Raw genomic sequence first — 15,563 nt, 5'->3', positions numbered from 1 at the left:
TGAGAAGCGGATACCCTCCAGGCAGTCGCTAGCCAAAACCCCATCGCTTGTTACGAAGCAAGAATATAGAGCACCCAGCCCCGCCGCCGCCAGCGGCTCAGGCCGCTGGGCGGCAGCGCCCCACGCATGCGCCGCGCGGCAGCACTGGCAGCACTACCACCGCTCCGGCCGCCGTTGGCTGCCGACTGCCGCCGACCGCATCCACAGCGGAGGAGAGGAAGGGGAGGGGGAGCCGTTGCGCCTGCGCGGGTGCTTCCCGGGCTGCCCGGGCACGGGAGCTGAGCCGAACGTTGGGTGGCGGCGCGCGCGAGCCCGGTGGCGTGGCCGGCCGTGCAGGAGCCTGGCACTGCGTGCCGCTGGGCATGGTGAGCAAGGGGCCGCTGCTGCGCCTGTTGACCGCCATCAACCGAAGGAGGATGAAGCTGCTTATGGGGCTCGCCTTCGTCGCCTATGTCGCCTGTGAGTGAACGGGGGTGGGTCTGGCCCAGTCATTCATTTGCTTACTGACCAGGCGCCACTGGCTTTCCATGCTCTCTGTCGCCGGCCGTGGGGGGAGAGGGGGAAGTAGGAGGTGGCGGGTTTCTCCTCGAGCGCCCGGTTGCACTGCCCCGTTACGAGGCGCCGCAGCGCGGCTGTTCCGGCCCCGAAAGGGGTGTCCCCGCGGCGGCTCTGCCTCTGGGCAGCGTGGCTGAAGGCTTCCTCCCTTTCCCGCCTCCCCGCGCTGCCGAAACTTTCCCAAGTCCGGGGGGTAGCCGGCTAGGCCGTGGCGTGCTCGCAGGGCCTCCGGGCGGGCCGTGCCAGGGGTCCTCGTTAGGCAGTTTCCCCCGAATCTGTCCCGAGGGCTTGTGCGGGCGGTCCCCCCGCTGTGTCCCCTCAGGTGCAGAGTGGGGAGACGTTGATGCTGGGGGTGGTTTCTTCTGGGGGCTGTCGGCCGCGCTTCCCCATGGTACCCCGCGGGAAGGGGCACTCTGTGGCTTGCCGGCGACGTGCGGCAAGCCGCCGGCCTTCAAGCCGAAGCCCGGGCGTGAGGTGGGGTGGGCATGCTGCCGAGGTGCCTGGGCAGAGGGGAAGCGGTGTGAGCGAGACGTGGCTCCAGGAGTATTTCCGCAGCCGCTTCTCAGACCGCTCTTTGTCCGCCTTGGTCGTAACCTGGTAGGTGTGTGAGGTGAGCCTGCTAGGAAGTTTTCCAGGGCAGGGCCCCGTCATTTTTTCGTAAAATGCTCCGATGTCCTCTGGGAGCTAAATAAGCGTTCGTTAGCTTAGCACGTAGCTTGAGTCTTATGAGCCTGAAGAGAGGCATAAAGGTACTCGGGAGAATCTTAGTATAGTTGCTGACAGTGATGATTATGACTTCAATTATCAGACATGAGTCACATAGAGTCTTGGATTTATAATGCGGTCCTGTCAGCTCTCTTGCCTTTCTTGTCCAGATTTTTTCGGTTTAATTTTTCATATTCAGTTTACTTAGTGTTAGTTTATTTTGCTTTTAGATTTTGGTAGATTTAATGTACATGGAACACCATGAAGAAGGGTCTTTGAAGTCTTGTCAGCTTAGCTAGAAACAAGTGTTTTGACGCTTCAAAATCCACATGGGTGAATTAGCTCTTGGGATGGGTGTGTGCATTAGATTTAGGATCCTCCCTTTCTGTTTGGAGAGGTACAACTAAAGTAACCTGGCAGAAGAGGTGGTGTTTCGTACCACAGAAACAAAACATAGCAATTCTCTTTGATACCTTATGTTGCTGTTTGCAGGACCTCATTGCTTAGATACTGCCATTACCGTTGAAGCTGTGTGACTCTTGTGACAGTTCATCCAAGTAGCTTCAGGCCCCATGAACACCAAAACTAGGACAGCATAGTCTCTTATTATTTTGAAAAGGCTTGATGTTTTGTCAAAAGTTATACTTGATTTGGAGAACAAAGTTAATAGGCTACTGTGGAAATGCTGGAATTGCATGGCAATTGATACGGTCATTGGGACCTGGCCATTGATTAGATTCTATAAACAGTTGGTGTTTGCTTTCTAGATTAGTGAGTAAAGTTAGCCTTAAGGAAGCTTAAAAAGGGGACATGTTGGTGTCTGATTAGAGATGGTTTTTGCAAAACTAACATGTCAGATTGCTGTATTTTCAATTGACTAGTGCTCAAAAGTAGCAGAATAGTAAAAACTGATGTGTGTTCAATATAGCATGCTAGCAGATGCCACTGTTCTCATAGATTCTAGAGAGACTTTTTTTTGTTTTGTATGGAAGTAATTATGATCCCATCCCCCTATCCTAAAAGTGTACTCCTTGCAATATTACTGAATCATCATTGTGCTCTGGTTGCAGTCAGATAATACCAGACTAAAATAGCACAGAATCTGAGAAAACTGAGCTGCTGGTGTAGGTGTTGGCACTTCTTCCATTCCTTCTTTCTCAAGTACTCTCCAAATGACTAAGTGTTTTCAGGCTTTGCACCTCCTTTTCATGAATTTCCATTCAGAGTTAGTACATGGGGAATCAGATTTGGAGCGTATTATGTTACAGGGAATGGAATCCTTGGCAAGTACATTTTTATTTTTTTATGATCTAGGAGGTAGAACTTTTTGATAGTGCCATTTTGCTGGTTTGTGTGTGAAACTCTGAGAGGCTCTTGGCTATCTTATTCTTGAGTCATTGGATGTCTCTCTTGGTGGTTTCATGGCACAAGGTGTTGGATGGCAAAGCTGGCTTATGTAGCCCTATTCCACATCTTCCATTTCCCCAGCTTCCACTGTGTGCAAGGACTTAAATTTCTCTACTGTGTACCTGGTAAAGTATCCAGTCTGGACTAAGATTATTTTTTGAGATTGCAACCATTTAACAATGTGGGTATTCAGCCAGCTCTTTTGGCCCAGCTGAGGAGGTGGTGCAGTGATGAATTGGGCAGCTGGGAGTACTGTTGGCAGTGTTGCCATCACATGTTTTTTACAGGTCTAAAATTAGTGTCTTGCTTAAGGAGTCTTGTTGACGTTCGTTAAAGTACCACCATGACGTGAGGTGCACAGTCAGGCTTATGTTAAAGATACCTAGAACTCTTTCCATGGTCTTCACTGGTTTCTTGAGTGGCACTTAAAGAGAATACTTATTTACATCTGGGTTTGAATTCAAGTAATATTTGATGTCTTATTTTTATGAAACTTTTTTTTAATATTGTTCACTTGAAACAGCATGCTAAGCATAGTTTGTGTATATAGAAGTAGAACCCAAAAGTAGCGTTTCTGTGCAACAGGCAGTTAAAAGCTGTTGTAGTTTAAGCAGCTGCTCCTTGGCAAAACTGAAGTGATCAGGCTTTGAGTAACAGTTGCATTTACCTTATCTGCAAGGTCTAGGTGAAAAGGGTGTTTTCCCCCCCAAATGGCTCAAGTGACAAATCTGGAGATGGTGCAGCTAGTGAGTTGTCTGAATCACTCGAATCTGGTAGAATGCTATTCAGTTTTTACACCACACCCTTCCCCCCTCCCACCCTGGTATTTTTTCAGAACTAGCTTGATTAACTCATTTGCAGTGCTGTCTCCTTCTGTGAGCATTGCATGGCCATACTCTGCTGTATATAATGGGAAGCCTTGCCCAAACACTGAATTTTCATTGCCCTTTTAAAGGGACAGAAAAGAGATGAGAGTTTATTGTTGCTTTTTAAAGAGTTCACCTGTTTGTGGATTGGTATGTCAAAACATGAGACACCTTAAACTTGTTCCCTTCAAAGTTTTAAATGTTTATTCAGCTTTACATGGGCATACTGAGATGCTGTAGTGAGACTATTGTAGAATTCAGGCCTTAATGAAATTTTTGGAAATAATACTGTAAAACCTTGTAGCTAGCATTTAAAGGTCAGAGCTCATCAATTTGCATGGTTTCCTTTAATCTTGGTGCTACTGGAAATAATCTGCAGGTGTCTTGGTATAATAAGGGAGTTGCACATTATTAACAAAAATAAAGTAAGAGCTCTGTTTACAGTAAAGAAGTTCTCTTTGCTCATTTGTAGATCAAATAGTTCTCAGGAAGTATGTCAGTAGCATTGTTCCTTTTTGGGGGTGGGGAGGGGAAGGAATGTGTATTAGAGTTCTGTCATAAGATCAAATATTAAGAATTTGTTACCTTCATAAGGTACAGCAGCTACTAAAACTAACTTAAAAGCACAATGTAAAAATAATGTGAGGGAAGTATATCCTGGAGTGTAGTGGCTTGAATTCTCCCAGCATTGTTAGTTTCCATGAGTGTTATCCTTTGTTTTACAAGGTTAGCCATTTGTTTTTGTCGGATTTCCATGAGCTGTGAAGAATGTATAATGTGCTCTTCTCGGAATATCAAGATGTAAGATTTCAATTTGAATCTTACTAGCCCCTTGCATGTTGCCTGTCTTGCATGTGTTCAAAATGGAGGTTAAATGCTACTGCATATTTTGTTCTGATAAGCTTTTACTTTCACTTTTGGTAATAGCAAAGTAGTTGCAATTTGGTCCTGTCCTAATTGCTCAAAGCTAGTTGAAAGTTACTCAGTATTGCTGTGCAGAATACCAGAAATCTTCCTTCCACAGCTGTTCTACAACTAGACAGAACTGACTGACCTTAGAAGAGTTAGAGATGGTGTGATGTGACATCAAGCTCTCTTGGTTTTTATGTCAGCATGCCATGGATTATCTACCCAACACCACAAACCAAAACCATTTGCTTCCTGGCTTCATGTCTTGCAGAGCTGCCTTTCATCTGTGGGTTTATACAAATAAGTTTGCTGTCTTCGGCAGCTTCCAGTTCCCTGCTCATCAGGCTTCCACTAGCTATAATCATACAGTTTATGAAAATTTGTTCTTGCTTCAGTTGAATGTGTCAGGAACTCTGCTTTGCTAGCCATGGTATTTTAAACCAGTTTTTTACATTCTGGAGAAATTCATCCTTATGGTTCCCAGCTTATCTCCATTTAATATTTGTCTTCAGTATTTATCTTTAATATTTTATCTCCATTTAGTGTGTTTTCTGTGGCATGTGCAGAAGGTGGTGTTGTCATCATTCAACTCAAGAACAAACACTCTTGAAGCTTTCACTTTTTTTTTCCCCCCATTATGTTTTGGCAAAGAGGAAAGATTTTATTAATATTTATATTGCTTGTTTCTTTTCTGTAAGGTTGGTTGGCCAAAGCAGAGTTTACTTGAAATTAGTGGTTTTCAGTTTCTAGTTCATGGACCCTAGAGAAGGAGAGATGGGGGTTACTGCATCAACTTACTTGGAGGGAATTGTAAAAAAAGTAACTGGGAAAAGTGTCTGTTTTGCTTACAGTGCTGACTATTGGGGCATGCTATGAGTCTGCTGAAAATTATCTTAGCAGTCAACAAACTTAAAATGCTGAAAGTAATTGATTTGAATCATGAGCCCTCATTTCATTGCCATCTTAATTTAAATTATGTTACCTTAGGTGGCTGCTCTTGTTTCTGGGGTTTGACATGCATGCCAATGTATCATTGTTATCTTGAGTGTGTAGAATATTCTCTGCCTCTGATTTTATTGAAAAATGTCCCACAGTACTGCTGGCTGTGTCTGAGAAACAAAAGGTCAAGGACTAATAGAGATGACTTCTCCTCTTCTTATTTTATTTTTCATTAATATTTTAAAAAGGCATTTGAAAACTGAGGGCTGCTATCTAGATGGGGTACAGCATGATTTGTGTAAAACTGCATATAATGCATGATGAATATGATGTATTTCTCTTTCTTTCACTTTAAATAGGGAGATAAGTGACCCAAACAGGAGCACTCACAGGTCTGTTGACTGAGAATGGTTCTGGTGGTTTCTCTAACCTGCCATGTTGCTTTAAAACAAAGGGAGAAAATGCTTTTTCTTAAGAGATTTTATTAATTTGAATTGCATAGGTCAAATCTATCTGGAAGTAGATGCCATTTCTTACTAGTTCACTCACTGTCTGCAGCTGAACAAGGAAAGACAACTTATTGTCTATTATTAGGTGAAGAGAGAACACGGGGTTGTTAGCATTTTAGATTGCTTAGCTTACACATTGCCAAAATAATTTTGATCCAATTAAAAATGTGCTACTCCACTTAGGTATAGGTCAAAATCCTGTCTCCTTTGGAAGTTCAAAACTTTTGTAGGCAGTTAATGTATTTGCAAACCACTTTGTTTTTTCAAGCAGGTAATTTAAAGCTAGAAAAGCATTATGATGTCCAGACCTGCTTAAGTATATGTGGTGATGAAAACTGAAGGTGCTGTTTGGAATTTCATAACTGTGATGAGTTATGCATTCTGGTTTTTGTTGCAAATACTGGAGGTTTTTTTCTGTTTGTACTTACAGACATTTGGAGCACATTACCTTAGTTGTGGCAAAATACAGACAATGGATGAGTAGTGGTAAAGAATTGCATACTGAAGATATGAGATAGGAAGGAGCAGAAATACTGAACAGAGAACTGTAAAAAAGTGACTTAATAGAAGAGTTGGAAAGAATTTACAATCTGGGAAACAAAGAACAGAATTGAATCATAAATTGACAATGCTGACTGAAATGTTAGAGTAAGTATTTATGGTTAGCTTCCCATCCACTATGAAACATCATTAACTCTTGTAAGGAAAGAAAATTAGCATAATGTTACCTCACAGCAGTAGGAGTGCGTCATTTTGCCAAATTTAAGTATTCATTCTTGAGAGAAGGCACAAAATTATTGTCTTAGTGGCTGTGATGACTAGCTGAGAGATTTAGCATAGAATGGCGATGTTATCCAGGTTGAAGAGAGCATCTTTCCCATCACAAAAGCCTGTATCTGGGTGACTAGGGAAATTTCCATGTGGTAAAATTTACAGTTCCTTTCTGCTGTCTTGGAGTTGGGGTGGGAACTTACTGCAGATCAAGGTGTCAGTTCAGGAAATAAACCAGGAAAAACTACTTACCATACAGAAATCTGTATAGACATACCTGAGGAATATTGCTGTGTGTTCCCCAAAGTCATAATCATAAACATTACCAAGGAAGGTGATATTCTGTAATAGGGAGTTATGAATAGTAGTTTTGTCTTGTCTTCACTGATACTGCAATGTGGCCTGGAATGCTTAGAGGGATGGGACATCCACAACTTATCTTGGCTGCCTATTCCAGCATCTCACCACTCTAATCACAAAAGTTGTTCCTTGTATGCAATTTAAACATACTCTCTTTCAGGTTCACACTGTCGCTCCTGCTCGTATTACTGCAGGCCCTGGTGAGAAGTCTGTCCCCATCTCTCACACAAGCCTCCTTTAAGTACTGAAAGGCTGCAATAAAGTTTTCCCAGAGCCTTCTCTTCTCCAAGCTCATCAACCCCAACTCTCTCAGCCTTTCTTCACAAGAGAGGTGTTCCAGCTCTGTAATCATTTTATGGCCCTCCTCTGAACCTGCTCTAAACAGGTCCATGTGTTTCTTGTACTGGGGATGCTGGAGCTGGGCACTCAATTCTGCATCTAATTGAGATCTTAAAGAGAATTAAGTTAACACTGATGTGTCTATAATAGTAAGCATTTTGACACACACACACCCCCTTTTGCCTCCTTTATCTTTTTGTCAAATTTTTCTCTGGAGACAAAAAATTTCTTTCTGCCAGGAAACTGAAGTTGCTGAGTGACTGGAGAGTCATATTTAAGGGAAAAAGAAGACCTCTTTTGAATGACATTGCATCTGTCTGAAATAGAAGGTTTTGCAGAAGCAATTAATTTTGGGCATTCAGCGCTTACAGTTTTGCCTAGAAATTCTGTTTATGACTGTCTATCAGTTCATATTGTTCCCACATGCTGTTTCTATTGATAGAGATCCATTTGAAACAGACATAATCCTGTCAACAAACAAGGGCATTTGGGAAGAAAATTATTTTAAAAGAAACTGCATCCCTTTTTGGTACAGTTGAATGTCTGGGCATCATGGTCTCACTCTTTAAAAATGTCTCTTTTAAAATGCATGTGATGCTGAAACTCATATTGTCACTGATAATTCCAGCTTAAGAGTGTGTATTATCACCAATGCCTTCTGATAGTTTATGACTTGATTTGAATGCCAGATATAGAGCCCCAAAGAAGAAGGGTCATGCTGGGGTAAAGGCACAGGCTTTCTTTGAGACTCTTTTTCCACCATCAGATAGTGATAGTGTTATTTTTATGATTTCCCAGCCTGTTGTGGTTTGATTAAGGCACATACCATTCTCTGAGAAGTAATCTGTGTTTTATAGAAACCTATACAGTAAGTAGTATTGCAGCTAACAGGTTCCAAGGATGTTGAGGTGAAAACATACATCCTTTTCCTGCTACGAAGTGCAGCTGGTCAGAGCTAAGTCTGACTGTGGCTGCTCAACAGTAAATTGCTTGGGATTTCTGTTGTGCTTTTTCCAGTGTGACTTAATAGATTTTGTGTTTTGTTTTTAGTTTGATTTTTGTTTTTACTTCATGCAGGAAGGATTGGTTTGTATCCAAAAGATGGCTCTTGGAATTTGCCTTTGCTGAAGGCAGCCCAGTTGTTGTACTACTCTGTTGTACTACTTCAGAAAGGGTTTTGTCTAGAAAAAATAAACAAATCTTCAGTAGAAAGAAAAATGTTCTTTACTTGTCTGTGATTGCTTGGCTTTTGTTTAAAGTAGTTTTAAGAAGTCTTGGAAATCTACCACAATTTTTCCATAAGGCTGTGTTTGCCAAATAGGTACAGCTTTATCTCTTAGAGGGTGCAGGGGGAAAACCCAAACAACAAACCAAACAAAAAAGAACATTGGGATTTTCTGAAAAGCGTGAGTGATGAATGTTTAGTTGGCAAAATGTAAACACCTCTCTAATAACAATACTTTGATTAAGGCTTTAAGAAACAAAACTCTTTTAGAAAAGTACAGCTTGTTATTGCTTTATCCAAGGCATGTCATTCTTCCCTGGAAGTTGTCACTTAAAAGTGAAAAGTCTGTAGGAGTGATTAATGGCTCTGATATATTTTTAACCTTCATGGCACTTGCAATTAATCTTTGCAAAAATGCTACAATAAAACTTATTTTTCTCATTATTTTGTGCAAGGGATGAAGTGGGGGAAAACATCCCAGAAGAGGTAGTCAAAACGGGGTTAGACCTTTCTCATGCAGGCCATTAACCCAGGTTTTTGTGGGTTTCAGAGCAATCCAGATGTTCTGATTACTTACTACTTTATTCAGTCAAAAAGTGGAACCTCTGTTTCTTCTCTCTTGTAGGTGAGCATCTTGTTTGGTTACAAGTCATGCTTCTGTCTCTGTAGTCCAATTCATCATGAATTCTTCTCTTGTGCAGTGTTTCAGCAGATGACAGGAAGATTCTCTGTCCATGAATGCTCTCTAATTGGGTGAATAGGAAGTTTTTCATAGAGTGTGTACTGTATATGACTGTTGATGGGTGAGGGTGTTAAATCTCTAAGGTTTGAGATTAGCATGGGACTGTCATCCTGGATGAATACCTCTTGACTTAAAAGATTTGGCTTTAAAGTCAGAATTGTTTTCATTGTTTTTTTTTAAAGGCTGGCTTTTGCAGTGCAGTGGGATGCTCTGTTATGTCAGTTTGCTCAAATCAGATTCATTAAGAAGTTGATGCATTTGAAAACTGGGTTTATACATAGTGCTTGATTCATGACCTTCCTGGAAAGGACATGGTGGGTCTGTCAAGGTTTTTTATGGTGCCTGTGAGGGTTTTTGTCTTGGATTTAGCCTTGCAATTCTGCATCATTCAACTTGTGGGTTTGGGCCTACTTGCCTGATATGTTTCCATCATTCTTGCCTGAATGCCAGGCTGGTCTTGGCATAACCCTTTAGGGCAAGGAAGCAATAAGTCAGGGAAATACTCTGTAAGTCGTACTTGCACTGTTGATTCTGCAGCTGTTTAAGCCAATTATATAAAAAATTGTGGTGTACTTTAACAAACTGTGTGAATGTGCAGTAGCCAGAGATCCTCCTTAGAATTGTGCATTCATAATACTTTGTGAGGGTGTGGTAGTTTTAGGCTGCGCCTTGAAAATTTTCCACAGATCTTGAACAGACAGTAGTAGAATGTAAATACATTACTATTAGATGTAAAAAGAAAAATTATATGCTCTAAATAATCCCATTGGACAGATATCTGCCATAAAACTTAGATCTGTAAATTGACTCACTCTCTTTTTGCTTCCTCCCTCTGAATGGTGCCTCTGCTGGTTTTTGCTGATGTTGGCTGCATTGCTGTGTTGTGGTTAAGTACTAACAAACAGCTCTCTGCTCTTCTCTCTCCTTTACTGTATGCAGGGGTGTAGGGAAGGGAACAAGGAAGGGGAGGCTATTAATAGCCCCCTGATTCTGGCCAGGGAGGTTCTTCTGTTGTTTATAAGTTGTACATATATGTAAATATTGTATATTTTGTACATATATATTGCATTTCATTTTAGATTGTAGTTTTGCTTAGATACAGCTTTATTTGCTTTCAACTGAGCTGCTCTGGCAGTTTTTTATTGGGGGGGAGGGGGTGGGTGTGGAATGTTCAACCCACCGCAAAGTACTTCAAGTGAGTTTTTGCTGCATGTGAAAGAGACTTCAGGGTTCCTCAAATCCTTCCATATGGTATTTGCTATGTGGTTCATTTTGCAGCTTCATTCTTTTATGCAATGGTACAAAAATAGACTTCCTCGAAGATAATTTGCTTTTACAGAGCTAGGATATCTAGTATAGTGTTTCTGGATGTACGTTAATGTCTTTCTGAGCTCCCTTTCCTTGCTGTGGACACTGAGCATGCAGAATTAACATATTTTCTTTAGAAAACCTGTTTCTTGTATACAGTATAGCTGCACTGCCTTTGCAACAAGTCTGGCAGGGTGGCATTTGTGGTGCAGCTGGCAACTCATGTTTTTTTTCTTCAGTTTGTGCTTCACCAAGCCCAGATGTTTCCTGCCCCATTGTAGACAGTGTTTCATTATTTGTACAGATTTCTGTAGCCCCCCCAAAAAATAACTATTCTAAATGTTGCTGTGTAATGTGTGACTTGATAGTTCTGTACTTGTAGTTCTAGATTGTCATCATTCACTTTAATGGATTTTTAATTTTTTTTATTTGTGTCATCATAAATAATTCTATAATTCTAGCCACAGGGTAAATAACTTGGATTTAACTTAGTGTTCAGTACTGTATCCCATTTTCCAAAGGAGAATTCATTTTATCTAATATTAATATAAAATTCACAGGCTTTCTTAAATTCAGTTGGATTTTGTTGATCCTCTGTTCTAATATGAAGCTTCCTTATCCTTTTCTTCAGAAAATGACATGGGTTTTATGATACCACCAGAGGTATCTTAGTGTCCTGCAGTTCGTTTGATAATCTGTAACAGATTGGAGTTACTCTTTGAGTTGCTCAGCACCGCTAAGTTGTTACAAGCAGTTTAGTCACTTTGCCATCCCTTAAGGGGTGTAATGGTGACTGCATTATTGCATCCTCAGTCGATTTTCCCTGCTGTCCTTTCCTTGGTGTTTCGTTTCTTCTTTGGCTGAGGAGGTGCCTGTGACTATGACATCATTTTTAATGTTTCTGTAACACTTGGTTGTCTGCTTGAGAATCAGTAAGTACTAATCATGAAAGTATGTGCAAAACCTGAAACTAGGCAAAATACTTCATTATCTGCAATGAGACCTGAAGTGCAACTTGCAAAAACTGAGGACACTTCAGAAGCTTTTTGTATGTATATACTGTATATATACTTCTCCTCCATCTTATGACTTAGTGAAATTAGGGTTCTTGGGTTGAGGCTTATCTCCTAAAGAGCAGTAGGAGCATGATTTTTCTGGAGGTATTTGGGGTGGATTTCCTGCGTTGCTTTTTGTTGCAGAGTCACTTACATAACTGTTCTATATTAATCATTTTTGTCTTGACAATTTGAAGCTGTCCACTCTCTAGTGTAGCTTGGTTTCATGTTAAACCACTTTCTGTGTCCTAGTTGAAAGTTAAAATGAAAATGAGTGTTTGTCTTCCTTATAGCTTTTTTCCATACAAACGGTGTAATAAATGAACTTTACTTGCATAGTGAGGCATTTGGTTACATTGCTTAGGTACAATAGTTACATATTTAGAGAGAGAACACGTGTGCACAAATACTTGCTACCTGTAAAGCAGAACTCCTGTGGCATCAGTTGGCGGGTGTTTTGACTCTTACCAGTCTGCAGTTTCTAGTTTGTGTAGTTCAAGGTCCACAGGAGGATTTTTTTTTTTTTCTTGCTGTTTGTTGGGTTTTGTGTTTGGTTTTTTTTCAATATCCCAGGTTTGTTTGATGTGTGCAGTGTCAAGGTATAGTAGAAAATTCTTGTACGAGTCCATCATCAGTAAATTTGCTGACGACACTAAGCTGGGGGCAGGAGTTGATCTGCTGGAGGGTAGAGAGGCTCTGCAGAGGGACCTGGACAGGCTGGACAGATGGGCAGAGTCCAACGGCATGAGATTGAACACATCCAAGTGCCGGGATCTGCACATTGGCCACAACAACCCCATGCAGAGCTACAGGCTGGGGTCAGAGTGGCTGGAGAGCGGCCAGGTAGAGAGGGACCTGGGGGTGCTGGTCAACGGTAGGCTGAACATGAGCCTGCAGTGTGCCCAGGCAGCCAAGAGGGCCAATGGCATCCTGGCCTGCATCAGGAACAGTGTGGCCAGCAGGAGCAGGGAGGTCATTCTGCCCCTGTACACTGCACTGGTTAGGCTGCACCTCGAGTACTGTGTCCAGTTCTGGGCCCCTCAGTTTAGGAAGGATGTTGACTTGCTGGAGCGTGTCCAGAGAAGGGCAACAAAGTTGGTGAGGGGTTTGGAACACAAGCCCTGTGAGGAGAGGCTGAGGGAGCTGGGGTTGCTTAGCCTGGAGAAGAGGAGGCTCAGGGGTGACCTTATTACTCTCTACAACTACCTGAAGGGGGGGGGGTTGTAGACAGACGGATGTTGGTCTCTTCTCCCAGGTAGCCAGTACCAGAACAAGAGGACACAGTCTCAGGCTGCACCAGGGGAGGTTTAGGTTGGATGTTAGGAAAAAGTTCTATACAGAGAGAGTGATTGCCCATTGGAATGGGCTGCTGGGGGAGGTGGTGGAGTTGCCGTCATTGGAGGTTTTCAGGAGGAGACTTGATGGGGTGCTGGGTGCCCTGGGTTAGTTGTTTAGGTGGTGTTGGATTGGTTGTTGGGTTGGATGCGATGATCTTAAACCAACCTGGTTTATTCTATGTAATTCTATGTAATTTTATTTCTGTAATACAGTGTGGGGATAATGATCAAATAAGTGTATCTGCTCATTTACTAGTTGGGTAATTCCAGGTGTGACTTGGAATAATCTAGTCCTTTTATTGAATTACTGTATTTTCTTTCTCTTTGTTACAGTCTCATGTGATTTCGTCAGAATTCCTCCCATACTCTTAAAATGTCTTTTAGTCACTTGGAATGTGTGTGTATGTATCATGTATGTAACCTATGTAGGTAATTTCTGATTAACATAATACTGTTTTAAATTCCTTCTGATGATAATAGGAAAAATGTACTGTTACATGGCACTGTAATATTCTCTCTCTTCTTATTTTCCAGCTGTATGGGGAAACTTTGTCAATATGAGGTAAGGTGTATGTATACAGTTTTTGTATTTAATATCCTTATCTGAAATAATGTTACTTTTCCCATCTGAGAAAACAGAACAGCAGCTCACACTGTTGTTTGGATGGTTTCTGTGCTGCTGTGATAACCATTTTTTGCATACAAGGTGTTCAGGCTCAAAAAGGCTTTTATGTTTGCTGCAAGTCTTACCCAGGATCTTACTCGCACTTCAACATCTGCTTTCCTTACACAAATTCATCCTCTGGTTTTGAATTCTTCAGCCAAATATCTGAAGCACATAGTATAGCTGAGGACATAGTCTTTGATTCTGCTTTTCTACAATGCAGTTCTGACCATCTCTCAATGACAATAAAGGTTTAAACATTGAAGAGCTGCAGATCTTGCTTTCTATAATTATATATCTGTACATATAATTGGAGAAGGTTTTTTAAAGGATTTTTTCCTTGTCTACAATTAATTGGGAGAGAATCCAATGGTTTTAACTGTTGAAAAGAAAAACGCTCTAATGCTATCTCCCAGAATTTTTATGAAGCAAAACATGCACATTACCACAGTGTTTCTACTCACTTATGAGCGTTTGCCTTCTGGCAAAATTCGCCGAGAAGGCACAACTGAAAAAACAAGAGAGTATGGGGACAGTTTAACTACAACAAAGTCTTTATGTATAGAGGACAAAATATTTCAGCATGTTGTTTTGCTGGTAGAGAGTTTTGGTATTCTGTCGCCATTCTTAGCTGCACAGAGTAAAGCAAATTTACAGCAAAGTAGGAAAACTAATGATGCCAGTGCAGCTTATCCTGAGATCTGTTGCTGTCCCAAGCAGTCCTCTTCTCTTGGAGTTTCCCATCCTTGCTGTGAAGTGTTCAGCTGTGAGGTTAACAGCTGCTGAGCTGCCAAAGCTTACAGATGGGACCTATCATTTAGATTACCATATTACTGTGACCAGCAATCTATGGCAGCTTAACAGCTGTAACATGAGCAGCTGAGTGTGTCCAAAGGAAGGACAAGAACCTGAGATGAGTTCAAGAGTAGGTGGGTATGGGGTCCAGCATGTTCATTCCCTGATAAGCTGTCTTTACCGTAAAAATACTGCTGTTAGCTACATCTGACTTTTTGAGTTGTCTGTTACAGACTTGTCAAGGGGGAAGACTATTTCTGAAGGTCTGATATTGGCCTCAGTCAATAAGATGGTCTTTGTTTTAAGGAAGAGCTTATTAAAAACTGCAGGCTGCCAGTCCCTAAATTCAAGGATTTATGAATAAACAGTAGTATGAAGCATTATTGAGGGAACATATTCATACTCTCTTCCAAATTTTCCTTGCTCCTGTAGCAGAGAGGAAGGGCTAGATGTTGCACAGATTGTACATACAGGTTTTTGTAGAATTATATTATTTGAGAAGACATTTGGAAAAAAATGACAAGAATTGCATAACATTGCATATTTTTAGTAAATTCATAGTCTGTCAACTGAAGGTTTTTCATTTGCCACTACTACAATAAACTACAATTTGTTTTGAAAAGTGTAGGAGTTTACTCCACTTTATACTGATAGGACAAAACTGATCTATATGATTTTTTTTGCCTTACTTCTGGAATGAAGAGAACTCTTTTGTAGGAGAGTTTTACAGAGGGATATGAAAGGAATCATTGCTCTAATAGCATGTGTATATTCTGTGTATATATGTTCTGTTTCTCTAGGTGTAATGACTTCAGATCACAAGTAAAAGGAGCTCTGTTCTATTTGAAAGAACTCCATTTTATGTTGGATACCGGTGCATTCTTTCGTATGCAAAGTCTTACTACTGTAAGATAAATAATTACCCTTTGGGGAAGATTTGATTGAAAAAAATATTTAAAATATATTTAAAAACTTATGTTCTATGCTTGTGGAAGTTTACTCAAAGAGATGAACACAACTAAATGAAATAGTTTAGACAATTAGATACTGAATAAAATTATACAGATTTGAGCAAGG

General features: G+C 41.1%; 1 protein-coding gene across 1 annotated transcript in view; it reads left to right on the top strand.

Annotated features, from left to right (window-relative positions):
* Nucleotides 1-259: 259 nt before the first annotated feature.
* The window catches only part of UXS1 (UDP-glucuronate decarboxylase 1), a 60,431-nt gene continuing 45,127 nt past the window's right edge, over nt 260-15,563 (top strand). The window contains exons 1-2 of the mRNA XM_009911428.2: nt 260-459; nt 13,562-13,589. Of these exons, the coding sequence (XP_009909730.1) occupies nt 363-459; nt 13,562-13,589 (125 nt within the window). The 5' untranslated portion in view covers nt 260-362. The remainder of the gene's footprint in view (nt 460-13,561; nt 13,590-15,563) is intronic.

This window comes from Dryobates pubescens, chromosome 7 (assembly GCF_014839835.1).
Source record: "Dryobates pubescens isolate bDryPub1 chromosome 7, bDryPub1.pri, whole genome shotgun sequence".
Classification (NCBI taxonomy): domain Eukaryota; kingdom Metazoa; phylum Chordata; class Aves; order Piciformes; family Picidae; genus Dryobates; species Dryobates pubescens.
The sequence above is the reverse complement of the archived record's forward strand: the minus strand, read 5'-3'. Positions and strand labels throughout refer to the sequence as shown.